The sequence below is a fragment of the Colias croceus genome, chromosome 19 (assembly GCF_905220415.1).
Source record: "Colias croceus chromosome 19, ilColCroc2.1".
Taxonomy (NCBI): Eukaryota; Metazoa; Arthropoda; class Insecta; order Lepidoptera; family Pieridae; genus Colias; species Colias croceus.
In genome coordinates, this window is record NC_059555.1 from 3,475,447 (window position 1) to 3,499,567 (window position 24,121).

The window sequence follows — 24,121 nt, forward strand, 5'->3', positions numbered from 1 at the left end:
TTTATTAAGGTCGAAATTTGGTCGTCTCGTCATGAACGTGGCTCTAGCAGTGTGATGTATTTCTACGCAAAATAATATATAAATTGTAAAAAAAATGGCTGATGTAATTGTCCCCAAGGGTCAACCTATTGCAGGTGATCCTGAAAAAAAGGGGTGGTTGTTTAAGTGGACGAATTATCTCAAAGGATATCAACGAAGATGGTTCGTGTTGTCAAACGGGCTATTATCATACTACAGGTACTTTTATAATCACAACTGTTTTCTCTTTACCAGTCAACTAATTAGAACTTAATAAGAATTTAAATCAAACGAATTCTTCTCTCTATAAGATTCAGACTTCACTTCGATAATAAATTCCTACAAACATGCCCTTTGCTTATAAAAATAAAAAATAAATAAAATTCATTTAATTCAGGCCACATAGCCTATGTTGTAATCATGTTTTTTTAATAATTTAGGAATTGGTTATATATTTATTTTTCCATATTTATGCTAAGTGTGTCGCTATTAAAAAAGAATGAATACCTATTAAAAATTACAAGGGATTATCAATTCCTAAATTGTTCACTGAATTATACTCCTAATTAGTTAAATATTAAAAATTAACTACCTACCTATGCTAGCTAATAAAATATATCATATTGAGGAGATACCTAGTGTGTTTTTTAGTTAATAATTTTTGATTAAAAAAAAAATCATTTCAATCATTTTAATGCCTTGTTTAAATTACAACTACAAAATATGAATAAAAATGTGGAAATTGAAGTGTATATAAAATATAAAGAATATTTAACAACCAATCTCTCTATTACATATTAAATTCTCAAAAATATTAGATAATTTGTTTTTGATAAACAGTACTTTACTGATTATATGTAAACATGATACCATTAAAATAAATATTTTCTTTAACATATTTGTATGGGAAGAAAAACGTTTTTGTTTTTCAGAAATCAAGCTGAGATGGCACATACATGTCGTGGAACAATATCGCTACTTGGTGCATTGATTCACACGGCAGATTCCTGTACGTTTGTGATTAGCAATGGCGGTACACAGACATTCCACATTCGAGCCCATGATGAAGTGGAACGGCAGAGTTGGGTCACGGCTCTAGAACTAGCTAAGGCAAAAGCTATGTAAGTATTTGTAAGATGTTATTTATCGCTACAGCATGTTTAAGGTCTATATGTATATGACTTCATACACGTCTAATTGTAATCTCTCTTGTTATAAACTAAACAATACAAAAGATTTTATTTGTATTGATAGTTATAAAAATAAAGGTGAACAATACAATATTATGTTCTTAAGCTTGGTTCTATGTGAATATTATACAACATGCCCAAAAATGTATGATTGGTAATTAATTTTTTTTTTTCTCATAAGAATGAATGGTCTAGAAGTCTTAAATATGAGACTCCACCTAATTAATTATAACATAATTTAATTAAAATAGTATTCTTTATAGAAACTTTAATATTCAGAAAAACAGTAGTTTTTATGTTTCTCTGTGACATCAGACATGTAATATGTATCTTAGACAATAGGTTATTATGCAGGTTGAGAAATTCTCACAAGTAAATGTTATTGTAAGAAGAGGCTTGTCCATCAACTGCACCCTTGTATCTGGTGTTTTATTTATATTAGAATATTTTTGTTTGCAATGTTATGTCTCTTTAACCTAATGTACTGTCTCCCTCTCCACTTAGCGCTTGAGCGAGTTTGTTAGCATATGATCTTGTGATATCTCAAGCTGCTTTTAACAATATGTTTTCGAATTGTGGTTGAATGAATAAGAATCATTCTAATAAGTCAATTAAAAAATTGCGGCACAAGTTAAATACAGTATTGTTCTATCAGACATACAGGTTTTACCCTTTTTTGGATTTCAGAGACTTTATTACTACAAAATGTAAAAAAAAGGTCAATAAATATTTTTTTTATTAATTTAATATTAAATGTAACAGTGACAATACTTTATTATTTTTACCAAATAAATGTCATGATTAACAGTAATGATTACTTTCAGACGCGCACAAGAATCAGACGACGATGACGACCAAATGAATTCCGGTCCCGTCACCGTGGCTGGTGACGGCGAAGGCGAGGACGCAGGTGGAATAGCCCGCGAGCTCTCAGCCAGGTTCCACGATCTACGCACATGTTCAGAGCTGGTCACCAGGCACGGGGCTGCTCTGCAACGATCCCTCGTCGATTTGGAGATACCTCCATCGGATATTACTAAACAAGTGTCAGAGAGGGCTACACTGTTTAGAATATCGTGTAATGCTATGATGAACGTGAGTACTTATACTTATTAGAAGAATTACTAGGCTAATCTTAAAGAGTTATAAATGTCAATTCAAAAAAAAGCAAGGTCTTATTCAGATAAGTTTTTGTTCAAAATAAAAATTTATTAGTATTCATCATAATACTATAACGTGCGAAAATCAAAACTTTTTACAATATTTTTTATTTAAAGGTAATTTTCGTTTGTTGCTAATTGTAAAGTACTAATATTTGTATTTTTCCAAACAGGCGTGTTCGGAATTCATGAGCGCGGCCGCTGCATCCAGCGCGCGAATGAATCGCGCGCTGCAGCATGAGCGGGAACAGAAGATGCGGCTGCAAGAGATTGTGGAGCAGCTTGCGAGACAACATGACAGTCTGGAGAAGACGGTGGCCAGGAGCACACCACATACTGGTGAGTAGCCAGTGACTAATGTACTGGTAAGTGTAGCCAGTGAGAAATATAACTGGTAAAAAGCAAGTGAAGATGTTTATATTGTAAGAAGAAGCTTGCTATATATGATTCTGGAGAAGATGGTGGCCAAGAGCACACCACATACTGGTAAGTAGCCAGTGAGAAAATTAAGTGGTTAGTAGACAGTGACAAATAACTAGTGAAGTGAAGATGTTCGTAGTAAGGGATTGTGGAGCAGATTTCCATACAACATGATGGTCGGGTGAAGACGGTGACCAATAGCACACCACATATGTACTGATAAGTAGCCGTTGAGAAGTGTACTGTAACTTGTAAGTACCAAGTACTACTTAGGCACAAGCATGAAAACTATCGTCAATGTATACGTATCGTCATCGAGAGACTGACGTCATTTTTACCTATAAAAATTTATTTCTTCTACAATTCTTTATAACAACAAAAACTGTCCTCAAATGTTTGTCAAAATTCTAATTGTAAATAAATAATAAAGTAAAATCAAGCTTATTACCACCAGTGTAAGTTGCATTCACATTAAACAAATGCAATTAATTTAATTTTGTTATTTCTTTTTAATTTTACAGCCTATTAGCCAGGTCGATGTATAATAAAACTAGATTTCCGCCCGCGGCTTCGCCCGCGTTTGCAAAGGAAAACCCGCATATTTCCCGTTCCCGTGGGATTTCCGGGATAAAACTATCCTACGTGTTAATCCAAGTTACCCTCTATATGTGTGCTAAATTTCATTGTAATCGGTTCAGTAGTTTTTACGTGAAAGAGTAACAAACATCCATACATCCATACTTACAAACTTTCGCCTTTATAGTATATATTAGATAAATTACAATGAAAAAGAGAGTGTGTCAGAAGTGATACTTTTATGAGTAAGAAGATTCAGATACCAAAATCGTCGCCTTACTCCATGAGGTGACGGTATTGCCACGCGCGCCGCGACCTTGAAATTTTACTCTCAACGCGTCTAAAGAAGTATCACTTCAAAATCAACTTTATTTGATCAATTTAAGTCGTAAACAGCACAGCACTTTTTAATTTTTATAACTCAGTATGTAATACCTAGATGTCAGAGGCATAAAATCCTAAACAAAAAAATCATTTCTACAAATTGTATATAGTCCATTGAAATGTTACATTTTTTTGGCCTAACCTTGCATTTTTTAGAGGACGCAATTTTATTTTTTGGATGTGTAGGGGGGTTCAATGTGAAGCTAAAACCAAGTTTGTGGGGTCGCCACCCTTGTCCCACGGCCGCCATCTTGAAAATAGTGGTTGAAATGGTTTTTACGATATATCTCTTAAACTATTTATCTGATAAAAAAAATTCGTTAACATTATTTGTTGCAAATTAAATTCTCTACAACTTTGGTCCAGTAACTTTTTGTCGTAGAACTATAAATAAAAAATTTATAAGCGAAAATGTTCAGAAATTAGAGCTATTTGAATGTTTCGATAAAATTGTTTTTTTATCATTTTACGAAGAAATGCTATGAAACCATTTTTGTAGATTGTTTTTCGAGGAACAACTTTTACATACAACATTTTTTCATTACGTCAATACTCAATAGCTAAGGTTTTACAGCGCTCTGAAGTGAGTACTATTTTTCAGTACTCTTAACTATACATATATTGGTTATTGGCTCTTTTCCCATGCAGCACTGCAAGAACAGAACATTTCAGCCCTGCTTTTCGACGGAAAAAAAAACGTACTTCCAGACTCTTCCTCCTGGGTGGTGGGGAAAAGAGTCAATAATTAATTATTAATAATATTGCAAAATTAATTATTAAAAATATTATTATAACAAAAAAAAAACAATAACTGATGACCAATTAGTACACACATAATATATGTATAACGTATAGCTAAGAGTACTGAAAAATAGTACTAATTTCGGAGCGCTTTAAAACCTTAGCTATTGACTTTATGAAAAATTGTTGTATGTAAAAGTTGTTCCTCGAAAAAAAATCTACAAAAATGGTCTGATATCATTTCTTCGTAAAATGATAAAAAAAAAGTTTTATTGAAAAATATAAATATCTCTATTATCTGAACATTTTCGCTTATAACTTTTTTATTTATAGTTCTACGACAAAAAGTTACTCGACCAAAATTGTAGAGAATTTTATTTGCAACAAATAATGTCAACAAATTTTTTTTGTCAGATAAACAGTTGAAGAGATATATCCGCCATTTTCAAGATGGCGGCCGTGGGACAAGGGTGGCGACCCCACAAACTAGGTGATAGCTTCACACTAACCCCCTCTACACATCAAAAAAATAAAATTGCGTCCTCTAAGAAATGCGACCCCAAATGTAACTTTTCAATGGACTAATAGTATTTTATATAAGCGCAAACAATTAGCACATCCGGTGTGATTATTACAGGCTTATCAAATAATGACATGCATGTATAATTTAAATTGTCTAAACATATTGCGGATTTCCACGATTTAGTTCGCGTGAGTACATTTTCCGCCGCCGCCGTACAAAAACACATAAGTCAATATCTTTAATAATTTTACGTTCACAGCTGTATAAATCTATACATATAATAAATCTGTAGAAGGGTCAATTCTGTACATTGAAAATATTGAAAAAATAAATAGCAGGGGGTGTTACTGGATCGATACCAAACCCAAATATGTGATTAAAAAAATTTTTGTCTGTCTGTCTGTCTGTCTGTCTGTCTGTATGTGAAGTCATCACGTGAAAACTAGCGGTTCGATTTCGATGAAACTTGGTATAATTATACCTTATTATCCTGGGCGTAAAATAGGATACTTTTTATCCTGGAAAAATACGTAGAAAAAAAAATAATCTTAATTTTTCAGTTTTATCCATAGACGTTGTTCCGTAGAACCGCGAACACACGTTGCGTATTATTATAGGCCTAGCCGTATTTGGGAATTGGGTCCAATAGATATTTATAAGATGTTATTGTCAGAGGTACTCAAAATGGATAAATAAACCATCCACGCGAAGACCGACATCCGCGCGGACGGAGTCGCGGGCGGAAGCTAGTATTAAATATACCTGTTAGAAACAAAGATGAAAACTTCAATTAGAAATTAGTCATTTAAGACGAAAACAGAAGAAATTATAAACAATTAATAAAGTATGAAATTATTCAATTGCATATTGAATGTGTAGTCTTAGTGTAAATTTTTTACTATCTCACTTAATTTTTTCATAAAAAATACAGCGAGTAAAAATCCGTAGTGCACTGCATGTTAAAAAGTAGGTACCTAGTAAAATAAAATTTATATATCCCATCACTAACAGAAGCTATAATAATTTATGTTAATCATTATTCAATTTCAACAATAGGTACCTACATAGGTGTTAATTACTAATCTGTTAGAAATGCCATTGCTAGCAGTCGGAAATTTAAATTTCTCAACATAACAATTAATATCATTATTAGATTTAATACTCCATGTTTCATACAATTTAAATGACATTTTATAGGGTGTCCCACTATTGGTATACTAAGCGCGAAGAGACATACACTGATCACGTAAAAATACTTAACAAAATTACGTCAAAAAAATTTTGCTAAATTTTTCTTGAAAATCCATGTATTCTTCTCTAGCTTCGCGCAGCATATATACCGCTTCGCTAATGTGAGCATTTATCGTGCTGGTGGTTAAGTTGGGCGGATTGCTTGTTATGGGTGTATATACACATAGTTTTAAGAATTCATCTCCATATTTGAAAAAAAAAATGTGTCTGGAATTTTATACGTATTTTTTACGAACTCAGCGTATGCAAAAGTAAAACTATAACCTCTTTTGAGCTTAGTATACCAACAGTGGGACATTGTATACATCAGAATATGTGAATATTGTATACAAGAATTAAAAGCCAAACGTCAAACGTCTCCAATGGAACTCAACAAATGGAAAATTTATAATTTAAAAGCAATTAGTTCATCAAACTTAACTACTTTCAAATATATGAGTTATTTAATAGTTTTATCTAGCGTCATAACATCAAAATAGAACATCTATGTATATTAGCACTTCTTGGTTCAAGGACTCCAAATAAAAAGCCTTATTTCATTATACTTTTAATCTTTTTTACAAACATATGACTCAGGCCAACGGTTAAGCGCTACTGAATTAAAATATAATTTATTATGAAGTACAAGCGGCACAAATGAAACAGTGTGGATATGTACTTTTGAAAAAAAGATTTGACCAGCATATTGCATGTATGTGTATCCCTACAATCTATAATACATAATTAATTAATAATAAAGTTACTATATAGTCACTTGTCCCCGCTGCTTCCAGATTGAAAAATAATATCAAAAACATACTAGGTATATTGCCTAAGCTCTAAGTTCTTTTGTTGTTGTTGAGCTTGTTGAGCTTTCTAATGAAAAATATTTTTTTTTAATATTGTAGCTTTTGAGTTTAAACTCAAAAGCTACAAGATTTAAACTAACAAGCTACAACATTTTAATGTTAAAACTATTTCTATTCAGTTGTTTTATAATAAAAGTATCATCCAAATCCATACAGTATTTTTTGAGCCGTTTCGTTACAAACATACAATATAATATACATACATTCGTATACAAATCTTTCCTCTTTCTAATTTTAGTAATGTAAATATTCATAAAAGAGAATAATCTCTTTTAATAATCTCTTTTCGTTTTTACAATACCTACATTACTAATAATTCTTTCATTTAAGCGACAAGTTCTAGTTCGTACAAACAGAATGAAACGGAACGCATTCGTTGAATGACGAGTGACGTATGACGCTAGTGACGGATGTAGGAAAATCTGAAATATCGAAATATTTGGTCGACTCGACTTGCAAAATTAACATCTAAATTGATTCACTTTAAATTTCAGTGTTTCATTATCAATAAATATAGAAAGGTCATAAAAAAATGTATAAAATGAAATAAATATAACCCGTGTTTTTGGTAGGTAAATCGACCGTCATGAGGTTCTGAATTTGTGCGATATTGTTCTTAATTTTCTCGTCTTTTGGTTATACCAAGGTTGTATTACAGTAACTAATGTCTTGCAATAATTGGTATGTTGCGGTTGTTGCGTGTTCGTTTATCTAATTATCGTTTGCTTTGAACAGTGTGTTGATTTCGGCGTGCTCCTCCTTAGTTACAAATATAAAAGTATAGGTGTTTTAATTGTGTTTGTGTGATCTTGGCATTGTGTATTTAGAGGCTTGTCATTAAACTGAATTGATCTTAACTATAAAGGTTATTTGCTATGATAAATTAATATAACAACTAAGAATACGTCATGGGTGGTAAGTGAATATAAATTGACGAAAAAATAGAATTCAGTGCTATCATCACAATGTTCTTTCATGTCCACACTCAACATGCATGACTGTGAATCACGATGTTTGTGTACATTTAATTGTGCTTATGTCTGTGATAATTGTTTGTTATTTTTAATTAATTTCCTTTGCTAGCTTATGCTAACATAACATAACAAGCTCATAAGTATAATGTCATTTTACACAATAAATAATTAAAGGTGTCTATTAGTCTTATCTAACTTTTGCTTAATGATTTTAGGCTCCATTTATCAGAAGGAAATGAGCAGTGTGTTTCAATGGTGTAAAAATTACCTATTCAATATTCTATATCCTAGGAGCGCACAAAGTGATGTACTTATATAAAACCATAGTTCATTGGCATAGTAAAATTTATTATTACTATAGTATCTACATATGCAGTATTCTATGTAGTTCATCGCTGTTATCTTTTGTCACTATATGAAACCTTAAATAGTAAGCCATAAAACAACATTCTAGAAAGAACTTTCTATTTTAGCCCCATTATTAAATCCATTATACATTAAGGTGTTGCATATTTTAAATGAATATCATGTTGTATTCAAAGTTGTTTATAGCCTTTACAATTTAACATGGTAGGAAAATTGTTTTTTTATGTACCTACAATTAGTAAGAAAAATTTACTAAAACTAAAAAGTGTTGTTTATTGTTAGAAATAAGATAAAAATTATCATCATTTGCTATATTTTTACTATAAGCTGATAATGATCACTAGATTATCAAACTTATACAATACTTGTTATTATTTTCTAGTTCTTCGAGATACATTATCAGTTTATACAATCAGCTATCATCCATCAATCTCATTATTTGAATCTCTCACATCCATACTAATATTATAAATGCGAAAGTAACTCTGTCTGTCTGTCTGTCTGTTACACAATCACGCCTTAACTACTGAACCAATTTGCATGAAATTTGGTATAGAGATATTTTGATACCCGAGAAAGGATATAGGATAGGTTTTATCCCGGAAATCCTACGGGAACGGGTTTTTCTTTGAAAACGCGGGCGAAGCCGCGGGCGGAAAGCTAGTAGTTTATAAATACTGCTAAATTGTGAACAAGCTTATTAAATGTTCGCACTCAATGCTCCGCACATACATTCATAATGCTATATAAAATGCATATTTGTGTTTGTATGCTATATGTGCTGTGTTGCATTTAAAATACCTGATTTTATTTAACATTTAAATTGTATATTTATCAAAATATTCCAATGTCACATAGTTTCTTAGATATTTGAGCAGTTACATTAAAAATTCTGTGTATCCCTGTTCATCACCTTGTTAAAAATAACTCTGAAAATTAAGACTTATTTACTTTATTATTACTTTACCTAAACACACTCTTTAAATAACTATTGTTGTAGTATTCAGTTTGTAATATTTGACCTTTGATAAATTCATTCTACCATGACCTGAAATGCAGCTTAGCCAATATTTTCAACTATGTTGGTTTGATAATGGATTCTTAGCAATAAATTCAAATATTTAACAAAGGAGGAAAAATAACAGCAATTTATACTAATACGTTTTTATTGGCACAGGTGGAAACGGTTCTGGACAAGGGAATGACACAGAAGATGACGAACATGAATTCTTTGATGCGGTTGAAGAGGGAGCCTCATCGGCTATGGAAGACAAAACTTCCTTTGTAATTAAAGTGCCTGTAAGTTTTTTCTTATAGCAGTAACTAGTTGTTCCCCGCGGTTTCACCCGCATTGCTCCGCTCCTGTTGGTTTAAGCGTGATAATAATATATAGCCTCAATAATCGGGCATCTAACACCGAAAGAATTTTTCAAATCCGACCAGTAGTTTTCGAGATTAGCACGGTCAAACAAACAAGTTCTTCTATAGATAATATTCATACTTGTCAAACTTTGTCTGTATTTAATTATTCTATATAAAAATTAATGTGCTTTCTGAAGTGTTTGAACTGTTAGTTTATAGGTGATCGTTGGCTTTTACAAAAACCTGTTTTGTTATGTTGATAGGTTTCTGATGTCTGTTTTATATGGTTTTAGGTAAATAGAAAAAACAAAGTAAAAAGCGGCGAAAGCTCTGACGAATCAGAGGTAGAGACTGTAACAGAAACACAACAAGTAAGTTAAATAATAATTTGAACATATTGTTTAAATATTACACTAATTGATTGTTTTGTAAACTCCAAACGACTCGTTAATCTTGTTTGATGTTAATTAATTCTAAATTTGAGTGAATAGAATCTAGTTTGAAATAGATTTAGTTTTATCGAATTTATTGTTGCTGCATGTTCTGACCATTTTATATTTGTTAACTCTTGATATATATTGTGATAAGTGTTATTATTGAGGAAAATGACTTTTTCGTGACCTTTTTCGTAGGTACCGTATGGTAATAATTTACTGCTGCCTTGTTTTTAAATGGGTTTTATAAACTTACATAGTATTCGTTTCTTTTAAAAAGTATTGAATTTATACTATTACTAGCGGTCCGCCCCGGCTTCGCCCGTGGTACATGTTTACGTTTTCTCTACATAAGATCCATCCTCGTACTTCAAGGAATATAATAAAAAAAGAATTATCGAAATCGGTTCAGCCGTTCTCGAGTTATGCGCTTATCAACACATTTTGCGATTCATTTTTATATTATAGATTATTCCTCTTTTATTCAAAATGTGATTCCGCTAACATAATAGTTTTTTTTTTTATTTGATAGGTGTATTTCGTGGAAGACAAGGAAAGGGCGGAGAGTGCGATGGGAGGCGCGGAGATAGCTGACGCGGCGGCCGCCAGCGCCAAGCCGTCTGATGATAAGCAGCTGGATATTAAGATTTGGGTGAGTTGCTTTATTTTTAACTAGCTTCTGCCCGCGACTCCGTCCGCGCGGAAAAATAAAGAATTTTTTTTTCTACGTATTTTTCCGGGATAAAAAGTATCCTATTTTATGCCCAGGATAATAAGGCATAATTATACCAAGTTTCATCGAAATCGAATCGTTAGTTTTCACGTGATGCCTGAACATACAGACAGACAGACAGAATTGACCCTTCTACAGATTTATTATATGTATAGATAAGTTGAGGTTGGTGTTCGTTTCGCATCGCAGTAGATAATATGTATGTTAGATGAGTCGGTTATATGGACGTTACGACTTGAGATAAGTTTTTCTAATCGTCGGTATACTTACAATGAGATATAATGTTATACTAGTAAATATTTTTAATAAGTACTTTATTGTGATGCTAGCGTAATATAATAAAAATTAAATGTATTAAGTTAAACACCTATAATCTATTGCCTTTTAAAATGTTCATCTTTTCTGCTCGCTTTATTGCTTTAAACAGCAGGTGAGCGGTTTTCTTATAAAATATTATAAGTATTAAAAATCTAAACCAGTATAGTAGACTGACCAGAATAAGACGAGAATTTTGTCATTTTTGAGTGCTAAATATTCAATAACTATAGGTAACTAGCGGTCCGCCCCGGCTTCGCCCGTGGTACATATTCACGTTTTCTCTACATAGGAACCATCCTCGAACTTCAAGGAATATTATAAAAAAAGAATTAACGAAATCGGTTAAGCCGTTCTCGAGTTATGCGCTTACCAACACATTTTGCGATTCATTTTTATATTATAGACTAGCTTCCGCCCGCGACTCCGTCCGCGCGGATGTCGGTCTTTGCGTGGATGGTTTATTTCTCCATTTTGAGTAACTCGGACAATGACATCTTATAAATATCAATTGGACCCAAATACGGCTAGGTCTATAATAATACGCAACGTGTGTTCGCGGTACCTACTACAGAACAACGTCTATGGATAACTGAAAAATTGAGATTAATTTTTTTTCTACGTATTTTTCCAGGATAAAAAGTATCCTATTTTACGCCCAGGATAATAAGGTATAATTATACCAAGTTTCATCGAAATCGAACCGGTAGTTTTCACGTGATGTCTTCACATACAGACAGACAGACAGACAGACAGACAAAAAATTTTTTAATCACATATTTGGGTTTGGTATCGATCCAGTAACACCCCCTGCTAGTTATTTTTTCAATATTTTCAATGTACAGAATTGACCCTTCTACAGATTTATTATATGTATATAGATAAGTGTATTTTTCAAAGGATACAAACAACATTGCACTCTGTGTATTACAATTAATCTTATTATAAATATGACACACCGGCCGGCATTGTATTACTACGAAAACATTTTATGTGATATGCGGAAGTAAAACTAAAAATACCTACATACGAGAAGGCAATATGCTAATTTAATACTATCTAGAACCCGCGACGTCTGTCGTGATATATCTAAACTATAATCTATGTCTGTATCTTTCTAACCGATGACTTGTGTTTGCTGATATGAGTAACAAAGATTTTTAAATTATTTCGCGTTAATAATAAATAATAATAGTCTGTAGGAAGTAGAATAATGCATGTATTGAATTTATATTTAAAACATTTTACATAAACATGTCTTATAAGAAAATATATCAATCAAGATAAATATGTACAAGCTCAGTAAAATCTATATTGCTACAATGTCCTTCAGAGCACAAATTCGCGACGCATCCTAAATTACATCACCTTTTGACCGCGACGTCTCGTTTGCAAGAACATAAACAATTTATGATTGAATAAAATTGACCGATATAGATTTAGTACTTGGCCCTGACCTGCCTCCTTATTGGTCAACGTTACTAAGCGAATGACTTCGGTTTTTGCACCGGTGCGAACTAAATATTAATTAATGTGATCACGCAAATTTGTTACGTGAGCAATCGTAATAATTTTTTTACACGAAAGTTGGATTATAGGGAATTTTGGTTAATTTTGTTTTCCAAATAACAACACTGTAAATGTGATTGTTATTTGAAACAAAAATAAGTCAAGACGAAAATCTTAGTCTCCCCGTGACCACGCCCGCAGTGTGCGAAACATCGTGATGATAACATATAATAAATAAATCTCGTTTAAAATCCGTTAAAATCTTCGATTTCTAAAAATATAATACTCGCGTAAAAACAAACACAAGAAAATATGTAATGCTAAAACAAGTCTCAAATTTCAAAACTTTGCTTACCTACTATGTTTATTAGGATACAGGATTACTAAAGTAATCTCATTAATCAAAAGTCTGTTTGTATTACTTAACAATAAAAATAATGAGTCACTTGTTTGTCTGTTTATCATAAGTTAATAATTGTAAGCTAATCTTATCACAAATTGTTATATTTCATGAACTTTGCACTATAATATGCAATTTTTAGTTCTATGCTGTGTGTAGAAATATAATCGCATTTTCAATGAGCTTAATAGATTTGGTTAGATTATATCAGACTTGTATCAGTTTGAATGAACTTTCTTTTAAGAAGAAACTTATGGTACGAGTATATCGTTCACAGCTGCATACATAAGCTAAGAAATTTTAATTGCATAGTCTATTGCATACAAGGCATTTGACATTTTTTTTGGCTTTTTATTATTAGCGAGCTCTATAAGGATTTATTAATATTTTATAGACAAAATAACATCTTTCCAGCCACATGTATCTCAAGCAACGGACAGCGTGGTGGAAGGGCATCCGCGGCGCACACGCGTGCCCGACAAGCCCAACTACCCGCTGAGTCTATGGTCCATCATGAAGAACTGTATAGGTGAGCTCTATTGAAACTTGTGTCTATGGTTTATGCTCTATATCATATTATGTGTAAGCCCAACTATTCGCTCTACTTTTTATTTAGCCATCCTCGATAAATGGACAATCCAACACAAAGTATTTTCTGAGATATGTAACGTATGTAACGAAAGTCGAAACAAACTCTGGTTTACAATATTAGTATAAACTCTATATATTATTGAGACATAAATTCAATAGCACAATTAATGATTATTTAATAGGCTATTATTTTTCTATCTATGGATCTTACTACTTTACTATTATAGTAGGTATAGAATTACTACTAATTAGATTATATACTAATTAAGATTAGCGTTTATTATTAGTTCGTACGATAAAAAAACTATGGTTAAGTAAATAATATATTGGTTAAGTTTCTCGATTACTATGCATATAACATTGTATAGGTATATGATATATTTAATAGAAAATTAGATACATTTTCATTAATTTCTGTATGATACATTATTTATCTTATGTACTAATACATAACAAAATATTAAGAATTGAATAAGCTTCATTAAATAAATATTCAACACTGTTATTAAAATTTTAGTGCCTTAGGAAAGAACTTTAAATTCTGTAACACCAGAAAAAAGGTAAATACTGTTTTTCAAACGAGTTTAATAAATAAAAAATAACCTGATTTGCATTTCTTAGCGAAATTGACAAAATGCAAATGAAGACGGCCGCATTTTGCTACCGACATGAATATTCAATAATCTATCGATGCTTACGACGGTATCGTGTTTCGCACTGACTCAGAAGTCAGAACTGATAATGAACTTATTTACACCAAACATTTGTATCACAACAACGGCTTGTGTTAAGTTATTCTAGGAATCAATCTTACTTGATTATTTTACATTTAAATGTATGTGTGTTTGTCTATTTCTCTTTTCACGCCAAGATGGTGTTTTTTTTTTCAGTATTTTAAATTAATTTTACTGCGGGAAATTCTATTAGAATAAAACCGTGGATCTAGGCTTGTATTACTAAAAAAATAATGGTATTGCAACTGTTGTTGAAACCTATTTAAATTGAAAGCTCAATTTTACACATTACTGTCTGTTAACTCTTTCAAGGAAAGCTATAAATAAATCAATAGGATGTGTTTCAAAAGTTTGTTCTGTGAAGATGTTTATGTTAATGTTGTGTTCTTATTTATTTTTAGGCAAAAAACTATGATAGAATGAAAGCAATCCCTACTAAATAAAAAAAATGAAAAAAAAAAAAGTAATTTAATAATATATTTTATTGATCATACTAAATAAACATCCACAATAGGCAAGGAGTTATCCAAGATCTCGATACCCGTGAAAATATGTATTCATTAATATGTTTTATTGACCATCTCATACTAATATATACAAAACAGGCAAGGAGTTATCCAAGATCCCGATACCCGTGAACTTCAGCGAGCCCCTCTCCATGCTGCAGCGGTTAACAGAGGACTACGAGTATTCGTCGATACTGGACCAAGCTGCCACCTTCTCTGACCCAGCACATCAATTGGCCTATGTAGCGGCTTTCACGGTGTCTTCATATGCTACTACGGCTAACAGGTGCGTGATTTTGAGTGTATGTTTGTTAGTAGGGAATGGTTGGTTCCATTTAATAATGAGGAAAATTTGTGTACATTATGCGGGTATTACTTCTGACTCAATTATTTTTATATAATTATTCATTAATACATCACTACAAATTATAAAAGTCTGTCCATACGTTCACGGTAAACTCAAAAACTAAACCAACTGTCTTCACCAATTGATAGCGTCGTTTTTGAGGAAGAATTTTAGTATATAATTTGTTAAGTTTTAGACATTGCGGTCACTTAGTTTACTGTAAACTACGGTTTCTTATTAACATAATAATTGAAATAAGTACAATAATTTTCTAAATTAATTTTTTTTTCAGAACGACAAAACCATTTAACCCTTTATTGGGTGAGACATATGAATGCGATCGTATGTCGGACCTCGGTTGGCGAGTCATAAGCGAACAGGCAAGTTATTGTTTATACTGTTGAATTGTTTTATAAATACGTATTTTATTTTCGGGTTATTGCAAACATGAATCCTTAGGAATATTGTTAAAATATTCACTTACATCTTTTTTTAATCAGTTATTTAGAGTTTACTTTTATGTTTCTCATGTTGCCAATATCCTTTTGTCAGTATATCCTTAAATCCTTATACCTTAGCCTTTCTCCTGCCTTTCCTATCCCGTCTCTCTTTATGTAAATCTTCGCCATTTATTACTTTTAATTTTATATAATATTATAGTTGTATGTTAAGTGATAAGAAGAAAAATAATGATGTGCGAAAAACACGTAATTTATAACTGGTATTGTAAAAACCGAATGTTATTGCTTGTAAGTCTATATTGTTATACTAAACGGAACAATCTGAAAAAGCTATATTTAGTTCATAAACTTATTAAAAAAAAATACAATTTTTTGTTATACAAAAACCAATCATTGTTCTTTTGCTCCGTGCCAAAAACATCATACTCTATTTAAACACTTGATACACTTCCTCCTGGATGTAAGCGTACAATTATGCTCGTTCGTAAATAAAAATTTAAAGCTTCGATGTTAATCGTTCTAAATTCAAACGCATGCTTGTTCGAAATAAAAAAAAAAACTAACCGCGTTGCACTGGTCACTGGTCAGGTGTCGCACCACCCGCCCATGGTGGCGCAGTTCTGCGAGGGCGCGTCCGGCTGGCAGTGCTGGCAGGAGTTCACTATGACGAGCAAGTTCCGCGGCAAGTACCTGCAGGTGATACCGCTCGGCGGCGCGTACGCGTACTTCGTCGGTAGCGGCAACAAGTACTCGTGGCGGAAGGTGCGTGCGGGGAGGGGGGGGGGGGGGCGTATTTGAACACGTGTCGCCTTGTGTTAGGGGATTTTTGCGGTTTTTTTATTAATAACTCAGGCCCTGGAACCTATTGTGTCTGGGGAACACAATAGAAAATCTATTGTGTCTGGGACCAATCGGGCCGCTTGGGGCTCAACGGGTTAATACGGGCAGAGGTACCAAATTCAACATGTAATATGTTGTGTGTGTATATGAGTTCACTAAAGTTATAAACATTAACTATAATGTAAGGAAAAGCTAAGCATTTGGACACATGGTTTTCTTTATAGCATTGATATGTTGTGAGGTAATACATGGGAATTCGATGCGTAATTTTTCTTTAAAATATTGTCGTGACTTTTTATTGGTTACTTGATATCAAATTAAGGCATAGGGCGACGTTTTCAAATACGTTCGGTGAAACTTTTGATATATAAAATGTCACGTTGTGTATGTTAGGTAGCAGGGAGCAGGCGCGAGAAATATCAGGCGGTTATTATCAGGTAGGCAGAGCAATGTTGTTTTCACTAATTAAGGCAGGAGAAAGGCTCTTAGGTAAGTTTGAATGTAGGTATAATAAAATACACTAATGATGACAATATATCGTTCAAACATTCAGCTTCATTCTTGTACAATGATTGCTGCTACTAGCTAAACAGTCACAATTCGTTTCTCTTGTTTTGACAATCAAAATTGAACTTTTAACACAGAACATTTTAATAATGTACCTACTGCTTAAAAATAAATGTATATTAATTGGTCAGATAAGCTTACACATTTCAGCTACTCTATTGCAAACTACACTAACAACTCTTTAGAGCTGACCAATATTACTCAGTACATATTTTATACCCATCCAAAAGTATCGCGGAGTACCACAACTAGTAACTAACAAAGGTAAGTAATCAGGTGCAACACCACCCACCAACCAGCGCCTCCCACTGCGAAGGTGCCAGTGGCTGGGTGTGCTGGCAGCAGTTCTCGGTCTCCAGCTACTTCAGGGGGCAGTTCATCACGATCACCCCTGACGCGGAGACCCTCGTGCTGTTCAGACGCTCGGGGAGTAGATATCGGTGGACTAAGGTTTGGGGATCGGTCATTTTGGACGTTGTTGTTGATTAAAATTTTATGTAAATTTATATATTTTATTATACATTGTATATTTTTATTTTTATATAACTATGCAATTCAACTAAACATAGGATAGTCTATGTCCTATATCAAATGTCATTTGAAAAATGCGATTACCTTTCGATTTCATACTATATATTGGCATCAAAATTAAATACCTCTGTCGTCACAAAATCAATCCTATTATTTGTTGAATCGTATAGTTATGTTTCCTTAGTGTTAATAATTAATTAGTTGTCCATAAATATTATCTTGTAAAGATAATATTACAAATGCTTTTTAATAGAATTTGAAAGACTAATATAGTAATATATTTTTGAATGAGTTTTAAAAAAATCAATCTCAATTTATCACTCTTGTATCTTTTGATGGCAGTTATTAAACGCCTAGATTAGACCCATGACTGCGAATTATAACGACTGTACTTTATTATTTCTTGAGATTCTGTAGCTATAATACTACAAAAGAATTACGTTTGAAAAATTGACATTTTCCACGTAAATAACAGGTAACGACAACAGTGCACAACATAATAGTGGGCAAGCTGTGGGTGGACAACCACGGGGACATGGAGATAGTGGGCGAGGCGGGCCCGGCCACCGGGTACGTGGCGCACCTCAAGTACCTGCCCTACGGGTATTTCAGCAGGGACACGCAGCGGAAGGTCACCGGGGTCATCAAGGACCCCAACGGCGTGGTTAGTTTTCATGAGAATTAAGTTTAGTAAAGATTTTAGTGATAAATTTGATAGGGATAAAAATCTAAAATGATAGTCATGTCTAATTAATTTTGGTGAAATTAACATTTATAGCGGATGTGTAATTCGTAAAATATGCAATGCACTCTTATTGAGGTATATTTGATAAATACTATAAAACTATTGTTATTTTGTTAAAACGATTTCTACTTGGTGGTCTTAAAATTTTATATTAACGACTCTGCAAAAAACATTTAAAGCAACCGAGATATTTTTTAAGAATACTTAAAACTCAATCACGAATTTGGATTCGCACCGCGTCTCTCCATGCCAGGGAAACAAACGTCTCTCAAAAGTCTTGTGATAGATTTTTTTCTATTCTTATTAAGCTATTGCATTATATAGTTTATATCGCGGGCCTTGAGCGCGGGGACCGAATCGAGAAATTCCGTAACGAAAATACCTCACGCTCCCCACTCCGACGGGCACGGAGGTGTGGCTTGAAGGCATGCTATGTAATAGCTTTACCGCGGCAGTCCCCGAGTGCCACACGTCTTTTTTTATAACCAAAGTAACAATGTCTCCTGACATACAGGTTTTTACGTTTGGGAGTCAGAGACTTCAATATTTCAACATGTATAAAATCTTTTGTCAATAAAGAATTTTTATTATATTTTGTTTAATGTGTCGTGTACCCTATAGCCGCGCTACGTGCTGCAAGGGCACTGGGACGCGCGCGTGGAGGTGGCGGCGGTGACGAGCGCGTCGCCCGACAACACCGTGTGCAAGACCGGCAAGTTCGTGCTCGCCTGGCAGCGCGTGCCCGCGCCGCCCGACGCTGACAAGTGAGCTAAACATATATACTAATACATACTAGCTTTCCGCCCGCGTTTTCAAAGAAAAACCCGCATAGTTCCCGTTCCCGAGGGATTTCCGGGATAAAACCTATCCTATGTGTTAATGCAAGTTACCCTCTATATGTGTGCAAAATTTCATCGCAATCGGTTCAGTAGTATTTGCTTAGTGTATTTCGGTGTTAGATAGCCCATTTATCGAGGAAAGCTGTAGACTGTGTATCATCACGCTAAGACCAACAGGAGCAGAGCAATGCGGGTGAAACCGCGCGGAATAGCTAGTTATGCATATAAATACATATTATATGTGAACAGACACATGACAGATACTAAAAAAAATAACACTACGTGCACGCCCGCAAACATGATTACAGTGTTTGCATGCAACAATGCACAGTAACATATTATACTTAATAAGTGAGTGCGCGCGCACACACACACTTGCATACATACTACACATACATAGACAAATACACTAAACACGCGAATATAGACACGCTCAGAAAGTCACTCATACTTATTACTTCATTAATCATTATAGATGTACGCGCGTGCGTTCGTATACATTGCACTCGTTAGTGACCACATAAACAGATATACATACATACATTTAAATTGAAAAATCATAACCAAAAACGCGCAAGTACGCAATACTTATCTGCTTTCACAATTTAAGTAACATAAATAAGTTATTACTTGATACGCGGGTGCCGGGTACAATTAATGTTTTACTTCACTATCACTACATAGTATAAAACAAAGTCGCTTTCTCTGTCCCTATGTCCCTTTGTATGTTTAAATTTAAAACTACACAACGGATTTTGATGCGGTTTTTTTAATAGATAGAGTGATTCAAGAGGAAGGTTTTAGTATATAATTTACTAGTTTAACGCCCGCGGCTTCGCCCGCTTTGTCTAAAACCTAATAAATTATATGTATACTAAAACCTTCCTTCCGTCTTGAATCACTCTATCTATTAAAAAAAATGTGTAAAAATCCGTTGCGTAATTTAAAGATTTAAGCATACAAAGGGACATAAGGACATAGGGACAGAAAAAGCGACATTGTTTTATACTATGTAGTGATTAGGTTTAGACAAAGCGGGCGAAGCCGCGGGTGGTAAGCTAGTAGTGAATAAACACGTGACATAATATGTATGTGCAACATGCAGATGGTACAACTTCACGCTGCTGGCGGCGCAGCTGAACGAGCCGGAGTCGGGCGTGGCGCCGACCGACTCGCGGCTGCGCCCCGACCAGCGCCTCATGGAGGAGGGGCTCTGGGACGAGGCCAACGCGGAGAAGCTGCGCCTCGAGGAGAAGCAGCGGTATGCGTATATACTTGTCATATCTGGTACAATAAGCAGAGTAAATAGTTTGTGATTGTACATTCAGTAGAAAAAATTTGTGTTAAGTACCTTTCGCGATAAATACGATTAATAAATCACATCAATCGAATGCGATTAATAAACAAATAAATTTGGAAAAAGGTTCTACGCCGTTTTGTGATAAAGGTGTGAATTAAAACTAATTAATAATCTATGTTGAAAAATAACGTTTGTATTTAGATTGATAATGATTAATTGAATCAAGTAAAATAAAATATACTCTTGCGGAAATGCAAAAACGATTTCCAAGTAAATCTAGAAATGAAATTGACTTATTCCTAGTAGAATAATGCAATAATTGCATAGTAGGTATAATAACAATTATTATAATAGTGGTACCAAACATGTTATATAAATCACAATAACTGTATTCCCTTGTAGTGCGGCGCGGCGGGAGCTGGAGTCGGCGGCGGAGGCGGCGGCGGCTGCGGGCTCGGCCGGGCCGGCGCCGCGCGCGCCGCTGTGGTTCGCGCGGCAGGCGGCGCCGGGCCAGCCGCACCTGCGCCATCTGTACAACAACCAGTACTGGGAGTGCAAGCAGCGCCGGGACTGGGCCCGCTGCCCCGACATCTTCTAGTGATAGTGCGTCTAGTGGTAGTGTGGTGTGGTGCTCCTTCGGACGGAATGCGCGTGTTTTGGATGTATCGTGTACGTGCGCGAGTTACATCTTGCTTGTGATCTATCTATCATTCGGTATGTGGACAGACGGAATAATTGCGCACGACGGTGGGTGGGCGATGGAATGGTGTGCTGGATTTGGTTGATGGGATCCTTCGAGATGGATACGCGCGTTCTCACATTTACACCAGGAGGTTAACATCTGATTAGTAAACTTTAATTTGATAAGCGGACGCTGGAATGGAATACGCGTGCTGACACATCTTTTACCCACGCACGATGCTAAACAGTGTTATATCATGAATAGCGAACGATGAGTTAATGTACGGAAGAATGGATTACGCGTGAAGTTACGCATTACGCATGTTCTCACATCTTCAGCCGTGACATGAGCGTCTAACTAGTGCGGTTTTATTAATTGATGCTGGATATGGTCCTTCAAGACAGAAAACGCATGGTATTTTGGACAGTTGACGGGTATAGCGACTCCTATTGTGTGTACTGTATAGATTTACGCGAACGCAACTGTCCTTCGAGGAGTGGGTACTATACAGTACTTGTGTGTAGGTGGCTTAATGTTTCAATATATTCTGAAGGTCATGCGCTGCAATTATGCTCTTTCGAGTCGACTTACGTTCCAACTAAGTTATCAGATTTAAAAATGGAAATCTCAATAAATCCAAAACACGTCAGCCTGTCCTGACAAATACTATGGGAATACTATAAACAAAAAAGTGTAAATGTAAAACAAAATATTTTGACATAAATTTAGTTTTTTTACTAATTTGAAATCAAATCTTTTGCAGCTTAAGCCAATACAAAGTTGGTACTATTATACTAAAAATAAAAACAATGTAATGGCAATTTGCCATCATTACAATAAAAAAAATAATTTAATTTATACAGCCATGTTATTGTATAATAATTGGAATAGGAAAAGGCAACAATGCTTGCATTTAATTCAACATACGTCAAATGACATAAAATTAATACAAATATTGCTGAAAATATGGAATACAAGTAATGTAAGGTCATAAAAGCAGTATTAAGGAAGTAATTGTTAACATTTTACAACTCAACATTTGCATCAAAACTGGTTCATTAAAAAATGGTTGTGCTTTTGCTTATTTCTAAAATCGATCATAATTCAATGAAAACTAATACAAATAATCATACTTTGCTTATTAACTCGTCTATATAAGCTTATTTCAATGTCACTTTTGAATCGTAAAATTATGCGATCCATTTTCTTAATTGCTTGTAAATACAATATTTCACAGCTAAACAACACAATTTTTATTAATTGTCTGTTTGCAAATGTAATGTGCTGTCTAAAGATCTAGTACAATTCGAGATATACCGATACGACAATTGTTATCTCTAGGTTATTTTTATACAGTTATCCATAATTTTGTCTATTTTTCAAAACTACCTGCGCTGTAACTTTGCGTCTAAACTCATAGGGAAAAATTGTCGAGTGGCGTACTACGACAGCTTACAGATAATTTAAATGTTAATTATTATTTTTTACTCAAGTGTAACAAAAACGATTGGATTGTGTTTAAAAATTATATGCATTTTGTCTTATTTATTGTTGTGCATGTATAATTATTATAACAATGATTTTATTTTATAAGTATGAGATGTTTATTAACTCTGTGGGTACACCATTGAAACTGGTACTCATTCCATTATTTGTCGTATTTTTGTTTAGTTTGCTTTAAGTTTATAATGTAATAAAAGTAAAATATTTTATTTCTTAAAATATTATTGTTTTTCGGAAAAAATTTATTTTGTAAAAAAATATGTTAAAATTTTTGGGCTCTTAGCAAAATTGTTGAAATTGATGTGAAAAACAATGTTTATGTGTACTATTAGTTTAAAATATATAAAAAATGTCGGGTGTGTCATGGCTTTATGGCCTAATTCAATAGATTTATATTTTGTATTGACTCCTATAAAAATAAATATAAAATAAAGTTATTTTTTAACAGTTAATACAACGAAATCAAATCTTGTATGAAGTACACGTCAATCGGTTCAACATCAAACACCACTATGTATATATTAAACTCGCTTTGGTAATTAGGACTTAGTAAATTATCTATTTGTTTTTAAATCACAGAATTTCTCATTATAGTGTAAATTTAATTACTAGTAACATATACGGAAAATTAATAGGTGCTATGAGGGGTGTATACAGTCATTTAGTCGTGTTTCTATTTGTATGTTGTCTAAAATTATTTTTGTTCAAGTTTCAGTTAGTTGCAGTTGACTAAAATCAAATAGAGATACGATATAAATAATGTCATCCTTGTAGAACTTTGAATCTGCTTCCAGGTTTGAACACAAATTTCACGAGAACTGTTAACTGTTCAACAAAGGTTTTATTTCTTATCTTATTTAATAAAATAATTTCCTTTCATATTTGTATATTGTAAATAATCGCAAATTTATTCCAAAACTAAGCATTGCTCTTGCGTCCAAATAAACAATAAGGTGTATAACAGTTCCGTATTGTTGCAAGGGCGAATATTCAACATACAAAGTCGTTCCTGACAGAATACGCATGCCTTATAGTGGGAGTGACGCCGCGTGACGACGTCAGGTCTCTATCAAACGTCTCGTGTGTCTGTGCCCGGATCTTTGACACCGACTTGGACGAAGTGTAGGATATTTTGTAAGATCTATTACAAATTGTACATTTTTACGTGGATGTAAGATATTTGTTAATATTTTTATTAATAGAATGATGTTTCAATACAAAGCCATAACATCTGTATCATGTTGAGTATAAAAATAAACTATATCGAAAATA

The 24,121-nt window shown here is 33.7% G+C and overlaps 1 protein-coding gene across 1 annotated transcript; it reads left to right on the forward strand.

The window, feature by feature from the left end:
• On the forward strand, positions 1–24,121 carry LOC123700067 (oxysterol-binding protein 1). Its single transcript, XM_045647181.1, has 15 exons — positions 1–237; positions 951–1,139; positions 2,033–2,303; positions 2,542–2,707; positions 9,629–9,750; positions 10,107–10,184; positions 10,780–10,899; positions 13,619–13,733; positions 15,135–15,321; positions 15,674–15,761; positions 16,431–16,604; positions 18,256–18,444; positions 19,147–19,289; positions 20,470–20,625; positions 21,067–24,121. The coding sequence occupies exons 1-15, from the start codon at positions 95–97 to the stop codon at positions 21,260–21,262; spliced, it is 2,337 nt and encodes a 778-aa protein (XP_045503137.1). The 5' UTR covers positions 1–94; the 3' UTR covers positions 21,263–24,121.